This window comes from Mixophyes fleayi, chromosome 5 (assembly GCF_038048845.1).
Source record: "Mixophyes fleayi isolate aMixFle1 chromosome 5, aMixFle1.hap1, whole genome shotgun sequence".
NCBI classification, from domain to species: domain Eukaryota; kingdom Metazoa; phylum Chordata; class Amphibia; order Anura; family Limnodynastidae; genus Mixophyes; species Mixophyes fleayi.
The window spans coordinates 168,661,864-168,675,016 of NC_134406.1; the positions used below are offsets into that span (position 1 = coordinate 168,661,864).

Sequence of the window (13,153 nt, forward strand, 5' to 3'; positions counted from 1 at the left end):
GGTTGCTGTCTTGCGTTAGCTGTGTAGAGGGTGGTAATAGGGTAACCTAGGGGGATTAAGATGCTAGTTGAGGAATAGCATAAGCTTGGCTGAAGAGGAGTGTTTTCAGAGAACGCTTGAAGGTTTGAAGGCTAGAGGAAAGTCTTATCGTGCGAGAGAGGGAATTCTACAAAGTGGGAGCCCGAAAAAAGTCCTGTAACTAGGAATGGGAGGATGTGATGAGAGTGGAAGAGAGACGCAGATCTTGTGCAGAACGGAGGTGACGAGTTGGGAGATATTTTGAGACAAGTGAGGAGATGTATGTCAGTGCAATTTTGTTGATGACCTTGTAGGTTAGTAGAAGAATTTTATATTGGATTTGTTGAAAAACAGGCAACCAATGTAGAGACTGACAGAGTGGCTCACCAGAGGAAGAACGGTTTGCAAGGAAAATCAATCTAGCCGCTGCGTAAAAAAATAGATTGTAGGGGTTCAAGTCTGATTTTCGGAAGACCAGTAAGGAGGGAATTGCAATAGTCAATGCAGGAGATGATGAGTGCATGAATTAAGGTTTTTGCAGTGCCTTGTGTGAGATATGTGCGTATTATCGAAATGTTCTTTATATGTATGTAACATGATTTAGAGTCGATGTGGGGAACAAAGGATTGTTGTGATCAAGGATTACACCTAGGCAGTGAGGTTGTGTGGTGGGATACTAAACTGCGTGCTTGAAAAAGTGGAGATGTTGCCTATAGAAACCAGATTCTAGCTTTTATTTATTTAGTTAATTCTACAAAATGACAGCTAGAATCTAATTGATTGCTATAGGCAACATTTCCACTTTTTCAAACGCGCAGTTTAGTAAATATACCCCCTAGTGTTCCAGCATAGGCCTACAGTTTTTAGGACATAGCCATGCATGCGAGCTACCTGCAGTGCAACATGTGTAGTTCATGTATCAGCATTTTCATGGTTGATCTGGTAATACTAAACATTCCAAACTTACTTCTTTGTACAGAACTCACAAAATATACACAGAAAAGTACAGCACTTTATAGCTGCACAGAGCATCCCAGTGAAAGGAAAAAGAAGAGAAGACTGCCCACACTTTTAGAGACACCCACACAAGGGGGTAAATTTATCAAGCTGAGAGTTTTCCAGTGGGTTTGAAAAGTGGAGATGTTGCCTATAGCAACCAATCAGATTTTAGCTGTCATTTTATAGAATGTACTAAATAAATGATAGCTAGAATGTGATTGGTTTTTCAAACCCGCCGAAAAACTCTCAGCTTGATACATTTACCCCCACGTGTGCACATTTTACAAACTGGAAAAAAGGGTAATCAGTTGCCTTGTTGGAGTCTTAGGACCAAAACACATTACATACACCGTTCTATTCAGAAACATGTAAAATAAAACAAAAAACACACTATAGTTCTACCTTAAAGGTAGCCTGTGTGGTGCTGGACTATGGAACAATAGTTTTGTATCACATTTTGCGACCTAAAAAAACCTAAAAAGTTCATGTACACAACCCACAATATTTTCAGTGAGCTGCTAGTATTGGATATAATTCTGGTTTTATAGATTATTCTTTTAGCAATATCTTCAGTGTGAATTACACTAACAAGGTGAAAAGCTGGCCTTATTTTCACAAACTTTTTTGTATCCAGTTCTGTCCACAATTGTCATTATTAAAATAGTAATATAAGAACTACATGAATTCAGTTTTTGCTCCAATAAATTAATCTTATTTAGTTTATTACACGCATATACTTCAGATGTTCTCTAATAGAATGAAGTATCAATCGAAATACCTCCCCCCCTTCCTCTGCAATACTATTAAAGTAATTCTATCATTTTCAAATAAGCATTGCCCAAGCGATTGTATTGTGTTTCTAACGCACAAAGTGATTTATTTTAGCAGATGTAAAAAGTTAACAATTCAATACATGATTGTAATATAATACAATACAGTATAGCCAATACCAAAAGATACATACATACCGCTGCGCTTTGCATGAGCTTCGCTGCGCTTCCACGGGTCCCAGTGAACAGTATATCTGCGATAGAACCGGGCAGCTGCTGATGATTAGGGGTTTAATATGATATCAGACATGGCACCATTCCTATGACCTGAACCTTAAATAACACTAAAGTGTGCATATAATCATATTATATACAAGTTAACCCGTGCATGATACTCATGCATTCTAGTCAAATCAAGCTACTTAAGGTGTTAAAAAGGTTCTTGTCATGCATTTGGGCCATAGCCCAGGCCTCAACCACCAACCACTCCCCACTGTCACCCCCGGCAACCACCAACCACTCCCAACTGTCACTTCTCCTTCAAGAAATATATATTTTTTTTAAATCTTTATAAACACTTTTAACAATTAACAAATTAAATTAACAAATTAAAAACATCTTAGTATACCAAATTTCAGCCCTTTCCGAAATTTTTTTCCCACACACACTAAGAATTTAGTAGGTCAGTGTATAACTCCGCCCAGCAGGTGGCGCTGCAGCTTGGTTTTATTTTTTCCACACACACACACACACAGACTAACACACGCCACTAGACATTTATATTATAGAAACTAATAAACCAAATACTATCCGCTCATAAATTACAGTGTGACGGAACCAATATGAATATGAATTATATAAATAACTAAATTATGTAATGCGAGTGTGTACGTGCGTATTTTACCGTGCAATCGCACCATGCCACGCGTTACGTGACGTACGGATCTGTGTTACGTGGCGTACGGATCGCAATCGCACGGCAAAACAATATTAACCAATATACTTTCGTTCATCCAATTATACGACTTCGACAATACATATAACCAATTCACTTACCTTGTTCTTGACGCAATGCACCAGCTCCCACACTGACTGATGATATCACCATGCCGCAAGTCCCCAGCTTATCAGTGACTGGGAGCCGCTGCATCGCAGAGGGATGCAGAGACACGGCGGTCAGACTAGGGGGTCCGGACTACATGCATGGTAAAATGTTCAAGTAAAATGATCATTGATGGAGAATTCCACTCAAAATTGAACATTTAATTCGGGTAGAAAACCCTGCTCAGCTCGCTCCCACTAAGAGACAAAACACTGCCCATGTGAAACAAAGAGCAGCTCAGCTGTAGTGACAATAGTGTGACAGACATTGCAGGACTGGCAGTCTCCTGTCTACCTGTTATTTTCTTTATGTATCAGACAAGCAACATATTTTCTACTGATAACATACCAGTGGGACAATGCAAGAGTGACTTGAGGATTGATGGGCACAAACAGGGGGGGGGCGGCTCTTTTGTAACCAAAATTTTTAGTTTTGGGTGGATATATTTGTGGGGGCACAGTTGGTTAGTATTGTTGTCAAACAGCGCTAGGGCCATGGGTTTGATACTAACCAGGGCACGAATATGAATGGACCTGTATGTTCTCCCTGTTTCAGTGGGTTGCCTCCCAAATTCAAAAACACAGTCGTAGGTAAATTGGAATACAAATTGGCTTACCTAGAACATAGTTACGAACAATATTTTAAAAACTAAATGTAAACATTTTAAACTAAAGATATTATACAGTTGTAATTATGGGGGATGATATTTTGTTATACATGAGTTATCTTGTCTGCACACACTAAACCGAGTGCACAGATGAAGTTAAAGACATGTCACAAAATTAGTATCTAAAGAATTCTACATATTTCAATTGAGCAGCAGCTGTGGGAGGCAGAGTCATGCTATGCTCATTTGATCACTGAATATATAAAGTCTCTAGTTACTGGCTAATTGAGAATTAACCCTAAGAAATTAGCATTAAGAAACATTTGCTTACTACCTTAAAGCAGTAATTCACTACCAGTGTATGACACCAGACTGGAAAAGGCACACAAATTGATAGGTACCAATAAAAAACTAAAACTAAAAAAAAAATTAAATATCGTTAATAAGGGTTACTTGTGGACTACTATTTGTTTTTACTTTTTCTGGCTAAATTTGCTAAAATAGCCACAGAGGGCCTGATTTATTAAGGAAAGTAAAAAAATTAGTAATCTTTGAACCTTGGCAAAATCATGTTGTATTGGAGGAGGTCAATTTAAAATGTGAGGACAAATTTATAATTGGGGTAGAGCATGTCCTAGAACAACTTTTAATGCCAGTGTAAAAATAAAGCTATGAAGTATTTGCTTCCTACATGAAAAAACAGCTACTATTTTTCTTGTGTGCAAAATAATAAACTCATTTGCACCCCTTGCATTGCAACATGGTTTTGCCAAGGTTCAAAGTTACTCTTTTTTTGCTTTCCTTTCCTTAATGAATCAGGCCCAGAGAGTCTATTTTGTAAAGTAACTCCTATCCTTTGTACAATCATGCGCTAGATACACGCTCTAACACAGTATCTAGCAATCAGCTTTTTACTGCAGAGGCTCCACCTTTGGAGGACTCAGAGTACGCAGTCAGAGTGCCATATATCCGATGTCATCAAGTTTGAATGGAGGAGTGTGAATAGCATTTGACACTACTCATTTGAAACCACTAATGGCTAGATGAGGTGGTGGTGTGGGCTGGCTGTAGACCAGGGGTCAGGGAACTTTTTTACCTTTTACCCCAAAATATATGTAGAAATGCCGACGTTACCCCCTTGATTAGAAATTAAGGAAATAATAATAATAATAATTAAGGAAATCATATATTATTAATTATTTGAATTCAAACCTGTATGGAATCAGGTTCAGCTTCAAAACTTCAGGCTTTGGAGAAATGATGTTGCTTCATTGTTGATACAAGAGCATCAATATTGGGGCATTTTGATGTCAGAGCAATTTGGATACAGTCTTCAGCGTCCAATCAATTTCTCTGCTTTGTTTTAATGTTTGTTAAAGTTAAAAATCCTTGTTTGCAAAGGTAGACTTGATGATGATGATGAGACTTGCTGAAAGCTGTACAAAATGTACACATGGAAATTGATTTAAGCACCAATGTAAAACCATCCAAAGAGAGAAAAAGACACCAAAGCACCTCTAATTGAGCACCAGGTGGGGCCTGATTGTTGCGCAAGGCTCTAGTTAAGCATCTAATAATAATGCAATTGACTATAATATATACATACATATATATATATATATATATATATATATATATATATATATATATATGCCTCCATACTTTTGTTCCCCCTTCTCTTTCCTCCCTCACCTTATGTGCCTGAATAGTTTTGTTTCCCCCTTCTCTTTCCTCCCTCACCTTATGTGCCTGAATAGTTTTGTTTCCCCCTTCTCTTTCCTCCCTCACCTTATGTGCCTGAATAGTTTTGTTTCCCCCTTCTCTTTCCTCCCTCACCTTATTTGCCTCCGTGTTTTTTTTTCCCGTCTCTCACTTCTCTCACCCTATATGCCTTTGTTATTTAACTTGCTTTTCTATTGACTTTCTCTCTTTTTTCTGCTTTTCTGTTCTTCTACTCTTGTTTTCTTCTGCCTCTTCTGCCGCTGCTCCTCTCTGCTCCTCACTGAAATTAGCGTCGGGCGTGATAATTCAGTGGGAGAGAGCAGGAGAGGGGACTGCTGGGAGCTGTCGTTTCGTGCGGTCATGTGATTTATTGAAAAAAAAAAAACACCCGCTTTGGAGCCGCGGTGGTTACCCCCGGAAAAGTCATTTTTACCCCATTTGGGGTAATTTACCCCTGTTCGCCGACCACTGCTGTAGACAGAAGACTGCTGCCCCATGAAGATGGTAGTGTGTCAAAAACAGAAAAAAGTTTGTCCGTAGTGACTTACATGCCATAAATACAGAGGACTCGCCTATAGTTATAAAATAAAAATGACATGGCAGATACAGTGTAGTTGTAGACAGCTACAAGGATCCTGTGTTTTACATTATTAAATCTTCCATTATACTAGATGTCTGCAGTCTTACTCTTGAAATAATTTGGGGCTCACTGTAAACCATTCAATTTTTAAGGATACCATATCCATACAGACATAAATGTAACAAAACACACCCATTTTGAATCCTAGTTATAAGCAGAGTCTTCCCTGTTGAATGTCACCTTCCATACATCCATTATTCTAAAGCTGGTTGATGCACTTTGTGGCTTTACGATTACCGATTTATATGTACAACTCTGTCTGACTGCATACAATGAATAGCTTTGAGGCACATAAAGTAGTGACATTACAGACAGCTAGCCCACACACAATACTACCACAAGTTCCCAACGGTTGTACATAAAAACACAAAACATCCAAACTACAATCGCTATTCACTGTGTGAATTTGCACTGTGAGATGAATCGCAAGTCTTCACCTCAAACTAATTAATTGCATTTTATAATACAGAATGTGATAATTTCCAAACAGACATCATCGATTTTCAAGCAAAAACATTGTCTTGCCATTTCTAGTGTATCCGCACAAGCACGTTATATTTCCAGAAATGGTTCTAGTCACACATATTATGTATACTGTGACATATTGATTATTGCCATGAAGCTGATTTGTCATGCTCCATATGTCTAGACCCTAATAATGCTGCTGATTCTCCAGTGTCTGGAAACTCCAACATCAGCAGTGACACGGTTTTTATCCCCCTAATGTATCTTAGTGGGGTCACATGTAAGATAATGGCAAAACAGCAGGGAGCTCACACTTCTTCCTTTAGCCATATGCTGCTCAGTTGTGTGTAAGGCAAGTAAGGTACAGATACTGCATTATAACTACTGCTAGAATATGATGTACAGCTCCTCAGAATGTATTTCATAGTACACATGCTATATTTACAGTAACTCATCAGCTGCTACTGCTTAGTGGTATATAGAAGTGACAAGTGAACTCCCCTTGGGAGGAGAAACTGATGAGCAGCAGATGGACCAAACCACAGCCACATAAATTCACTTCAGCCTCCATATACTGCAGAAGGGTAAGTTGTGGCAATTCATTCAGCAGCAGAGGGTGGTATAGATTTATGGTAATGATAGACTGGACTACATTTCATATAAATGAATACAGAAAGAAGACTAAACCACTGTATAGATCTAATGCAATAGAAATATGAGATAATCGTATTATGATTTGGTTAAACATAGTTGGTTTCTTTCTCCTTGGAGAAAATTAAAAACAATCAGATACAAAAATGAAAAAATAAAAGTATATTAAAATATATTAAAAAAAAGTGGAACCCGGACGTGTTTGGGTGCTAGTGGGGTCCTCTTGTTTCCTTAGTCCAGCTTGAGGATAGGTTGTGCTCCTGTTTCCGGTTCAGTGCTCCATTACTTTTTTTTTTTTTTAACTCAAATTTTTTATTCAAACAAACTGGGCGACAGCCAACATACAAATAGATAACAGAGACATGATACAAGAAAAGAAAAAAAAAAGGCAATCACTGTCACAGTACATATTAGTAATTGCTGTTCCTAGCAACATGTGGCAAAAAACTGAAAACCGTAATGACACAGACAATATCCTTATTATTATAAAGGGAAGTGGGTGGGCAGGAGGGAGGGGGGGTCGTCTGTGCTGGTAAGATAAAACAGGTCGGTGTCTCAGACCTCAGGAGAAGTAGCTTTATCTAAGGGAATATCATAAACAGAAGAATCTGGTATGGACGAGTCAACCTGCAGGAGGGGAGGTATTGGGGACATCAATGGTGTAACCAAGGGGCCCAGATTTGATAGAACTTATCGTCTTTATCACGGAGGTGGAAAGTGATTTTTTCCATGCTAGCAATGAACCAGACACAGGACTTTAGAGAGGAGACGCGGGGAGGTGCTGCACTTTTCCAGGATTTGGCTATCAGGCACCTGCTCCATTACTTTTTATCAACATCCAAGGGTTATTCCTAGGTCCAGTATACCTGGTGTCCTGTTAGAGAATAAAGCTTTGCTACTTGTAGATAATGGTTCAATTTGGAGCCTTGAAAAGTAGTTTATCTTTTACATACTTTAGATTTTATTTATTACCAGTCACACACTCCAAAGGTAAAGGAAACCAACATTATCTTAAGAGCCAGCAAAGGACACTAAAACACCAAAACCATTGCCACAGAACGAGTGGAACCTCATTTATCACTTGATCAAATCATGCAAGGTCAGCTGACATATGAGCCAGCATGTTTTGGCTATTATATTGCCTATTGCTAATGTTACTATTGTACTAGATGTATATTTTTCTTTTTAGCAGCAAGTAAGTTCCTTATCAATCATGTAATTCTGATGCAACACAAAAATGCAACACATAACACATGGCATTAGAAAGGTTTCCATGAGTATACTACAGCTGCTTTAAGTACTATTGCTAATCTGCTAACCTGACCTGCTAGTCCATTTTTATCCTTGATACCTTTTTTGCTACCAGTGGTAAAAGATACTGTTTTAACATAAGACTAACAGTGGCCTCATTTGAGCCAATTAGATGCATATAAAGCACGCAGATACAAGAAACGAACAGGCCAATTTCTGGGTAATCTTGAAATGGTTTGTTGTTTGTTTTATTTTTTACCTGATACATTGCAACCAAGTTAGTTTATAACTCTAGTACCATGTAAAATCACATATTTGGATTAAGCATGGAAGTTCATTTCAATGCATTTAAATGGAGCTAAAAATTGGGATCACTGATTGATATGCATAACTCAAATGTCATGCACCTGAATATTAGGAGAAATGCAGGGTGAAGCATGTGTCTTATAAATTCATGGCTATCAAAGAAACCAAGAGATGGTTCATTAGTGACCAGACCAAACCAAACCTCCCATAATTGCGCTCTCTTCTTCTCTCTACTGTACTGGAGTAGGCAATGGATTACAGCCCTGTGTCAGTGTACCCGCTGAAATAAATTGTAGCATCTCCTGTATTTAGTGATATTCCTATTTCTGCGGCCAAGGCTACCTTCGCTGGAAACCCCCAGTGATGTCACAACCAGGGATTCCTAGAAGAGCGAGAGGTGAACACTGTGCTTGGCAAGCCTAAATGCTGGGTACCTGTTACAATGTTTCCCAGCAAGTGCAGTGACGTAGAGTGTAAGAATTCCATCTGGAGCTTGGTCTTGCTCTGACTACCACATACTAACAAAGGTTGACCTATTTCTTACAATACGGTTTTGTTTTTCTTTGTTTTTTAGATATTTACCAACTTGCAGGGATATAAAACATTGCTACATTCAGCTAACCATAAACAACAAGCATCCCCAGAAAGCCTTTTCAGAACAAATATATTTATCCATTGCTTTAGGTAAATGTAATTTTAAAACTAAAGAGGATTTAAATATTTTATTAGACACAGTTTAGCATATTTGTCTGTAAAAGTTAAAATCATTACTTCTCCAATATGACTTTTTAAAGTTCTTGTATAAAAATATATAAACTTATGCAGCCCACCAGCCTCTTGGAAAGCAATGATAAAAAAAAGTAAAATTCCAAAAATGGTGCCAAATTGGAGCAAGAATGCTTGAATTACTCTTCGCAAAACACAAGCGCAGCAAAATGGCTAGAAACAATTCTCAAGTTAATCACTAATCAATCTTTGTTATGTTTCTTTCTTTTCACAGTTTGTGACACAAGAAATAAGAAATAGCTTACAAAAAAGGCAAAGAGGAAATTGGTGCATCTATGGAACTTTTCCCTTGTGTTCTGAAAGAATCTTTACGGCCCATTCACACAGGTCTGCTGGCATCCTGCATGAAGAAAGAGAAGACAAAGCCGTGATATTGCACTAAAAGGTATATATACTTCTAACAACACAAAATAACTCAGTTAGCAACATTGCATTTAGGTGCCACATTTGAACTATACCACCGTAACCAAATCAAACACTTGTTTTCATTGTCTAACATGCACCAAGATAAAAGCTAACAGCTGATTGGTTGTTGAGGTTCAGTGCAAATGTTAAATGTAGTGTTAGTAAATGAACTTGATTGTCTGAAAAATATCAACACATCTTACATAAAATATTTTACTAGATGCACATGAAAAGGGTCCCTATACAGAGGTGTTAAACTGCAGTGTATGTATGTTGGAATGCTTTATTAAGATACCAAAACAATGTGTGTTAAGGAGGTTTTAACACCACTGGTACAGGATAAGTCTAAATATGTTCTGAAGGTATGCGTTCCTGCCCTATATCTAGAAGTATGTGACAGCTGCACCAAAAATCAAGTATCCCCGTTTTAACAGAGATCAGGATTAAATTTGGGATTAAACTTTGGTTTTTAATATAAAAAAAAAATTATTTTACTTTTAAATACTTTATTGGTGTCTACATATAAGTAATGATTATGAAACATATGCAGTTTTACTAATTATTTTAGTATAAGATTAATATTTACTTTAATTAGATGAAGTACACAATATTCTTAATTTTGGAAAAACAACAATATTAGGACCACAAGTACACATGAACAAGTAAGATTTATGAGCTATTTAAGTGGTATATTAAACAGATGTATTTCCATTTCCAAAGAGTCCCCAAAAATAAGCATGTTTTCATGATTTTATCTTATGGAGTTTATGGAGATTCCTTTCACTCTACTGAACAGAGTATTGCTCATTAAAAGCAGAATCAATTGTGAATAAAATTAATCACAAGATTCCAAATATGTACTCAATGACACAAGCAAATCGTAAGATCCAGGCACACTATGCCTGAAGTGTTTGTAGATAAAACATGGCTGCTGTATCACCTTGTATGCATGCTCCTGAAACCCCAAATCATCCACTAGGAACATACAAGGGACACTGACTGCCCTTCTGAGACACCACCAATCACATCTATCTTTTACTTTTGCCTAAAATCAGTGCAGGCATGTATAGAATACTTACATTTCCTACATTCTTCCTGTAACAAATGCATCAAGGACATGCATAATAAAAAGGTACCAACAACAATAATATATCTACCAAGAACATCCCATACATAAATAATAGTAGGCAGCCACCCACAGCATTCTCCCTGTGTTCGTGGGGGTTTCCTTGCAGTGTTCTGGTTTACTCCCACAGTCCAAAAACATACTGGCAGGTTAACTGGCTTCTGAGAAAATGAATCATAGTGTGTGTTTGTATTTGTGTGGTAGAGAATCAAGACTGTAAGCTCCAATGGAGCAGGGACTGATCTGAGTGATTAATACACAGTTTCTATAAAGTACTGTGCACTATGTAAAGGATAACACTCATATTCATAACAATACAATAAAAGGAAAATATATTGTTCAAAAATCAAGATAAACTATTCAATACAAAAAAACAAAGTATCTCAAAATAATAAAAAAACAACTATACATTTATATGACACATATTTTATGTATTTGCTATCTTGTGATGGTTTTAACTTTTCAGATTTTGTTCTGGCATTTTCCTTTAATAAAGATTATGTATGTATATATTGATGTGTGTTTAATTGTGTTCCTTGTCAGGTATTTAATATCTTCACAGTATGTGTGTTTTGTATCCCTGTGCTGAGCACCACAGGAGTGACATTTAGTTGGTTACTTTACTAGAGCATATACTAATGTTATATTGATTATATTCCTTTTACACACCCATGCAGGTCATTTATATTATTTTACTGCTTAGTGCAGTGGTTCCCAAACTGTGTGCCTAGGCTCCCTGGGGTGCCTCAGCCAGGGCCAGTGGTAAGCAAGGCGGGGGACTACTTGGTAATAATTTTGGCTTAGGGGTGCCTTGAAAAAATTGTGGAGACCCTAAGGGTGCCTTGAACTGAAAAAGTTTGGCATACACTGGCTTAGTACATGAAAAGCCCTGTTCATGTGCACACTGGCAACAATGACCTGAGAAAATTATTGCCATAGACAATGACACCTTAGTGTTCTAGGCCTAGATGGTTTACAAATAAAATATAAAAAAAAATCTGTCATAGTTCATAGTAGTTTACGACAACACTCACCGTACGGCGTTCACGCGGGCACAGAGGTCAGACGGAAGCGACTTGTACTTATACTGAAAGGGTGTTCCGTCATAGTGTGTCTGTGCAGATAGAAACATAAGATAATTGTATTCCTACGAGATTATACGTTCTCAGATGTTCAATAAGCAAATTTTGCACTTCAAAAAATGCATGCCAATATTGTACTCAAAGTAATACCAAAATTTGCCCTATGTCACAGAAGTCATTTAGGGATAAATATTGATAAAATTAGAGCTACAACCAAATGCAAGCTGTGGAAATTAAGAGAGGCATTAGACTTGCAAAGTGACACTACATGGATGTTTGTAGCTCAATAATAAAATAAATAGCTTATTTATTTTTTATTTTAGCAGGTAAAATACTGGCTGGCTGAATATACTATGACTGTCTAATCATTAAAAGATATACTAAATTATTATTGGAGGTTTCTCTTTAAAAGGGGTGACGGTAGTGTCTGTAATAAACCTCATAGCTATATAGTGAGGATCAGAATGAGATCAAATTCAGTTCTGTATGCTTTAACTATTTCAACCTACTGTTTTGCAATGAAATTTGTATACAGCATGTGACTTAAGCAGTTTCCTTGTTGCTTAACCTGTATTTTTCAAGGAATGGCCATTTGATCAAAACGTAATAGTAAGGCATGTGACATCTCAATGCTGCCACCCACAAGGTACGTTAAACAATTATTGACATCTGACAAGCAAAACATTAATCCTATAGGGTCCTTGGTTGACTGGTTATAAAATAGCAATGTGATAATATACAAGTTTTGCAATTAATAAAGATGAATACAAAAGTACTGGAGCATAAGATGAGCATTCGCTGTAATGGCTAATCCATTGCAGACTTGTCTGGACAAGAGCTTAATAAGCTTAGCTTTTTGTATAATATAAGTAGTATACAATACATACGTTACATATTGTAATTAGGTGAAGGAGTGGAGTTGGCAGTCTTCCTGTCTCATCCTATACTTTTTATTGGACTAGTTTGGTGGAGAAGCACATTCCAGATGCAAAGCAAGCAACATAAGAAATTTTCACAAACAATTGGGACACATACAGCAAACAGTCCCTATGTCCCCACCCCCCTCATAACTAACAGCTAGAAATTAGGTTAGACAGAGCAGTATTTTAGAAGAAAAAGTGAAGAGATTATTTTATTGAAAGAGATGGTACTAAAATGCCAGGAGATTCAACTCTGATCTGACATTTACACTTTTGCACTTTGTGACTCTTCAGAATCCTCCT

General features: G+C 37.3%; 1 protein-coding gene across 3 annotated transcripts in view; it reads right to left on the reverse strand.

The window, feature by feature from the left end:
* Positions 1 to 8,438: 8,438 nt before the first annotated feature.
* The window catches only part of ACD (ACD shelterin complex subunit and telomerase recruitment factor), a 33,950-nt gene continuing 29,235 nt past the window's right edge, over positions 8,439 to 13,153 (reverse strand). For all 3 annotated transcript variants that reach the window (XM_075212996.1, XM_075212997.1, XM_075212998.1), the window contains 2 exons: positions 11,883 to 11,962; positions 8,439 to 9,657 (listed from right to left, as the gene is read on the reverse strand). In XM_075212996.1, coding sequence (XP_075069097.1) covers positions 9,591 to 9,657; positions 11,883 to 11,962 — 147 coding nt within the window. In that variant the 3' untranslated portion in view covers positions 8,439 to 9,590. The remainder of the gene's footprint in view (positions 9,658 to 11,882; positions 11,963 to 13,153) is intronic.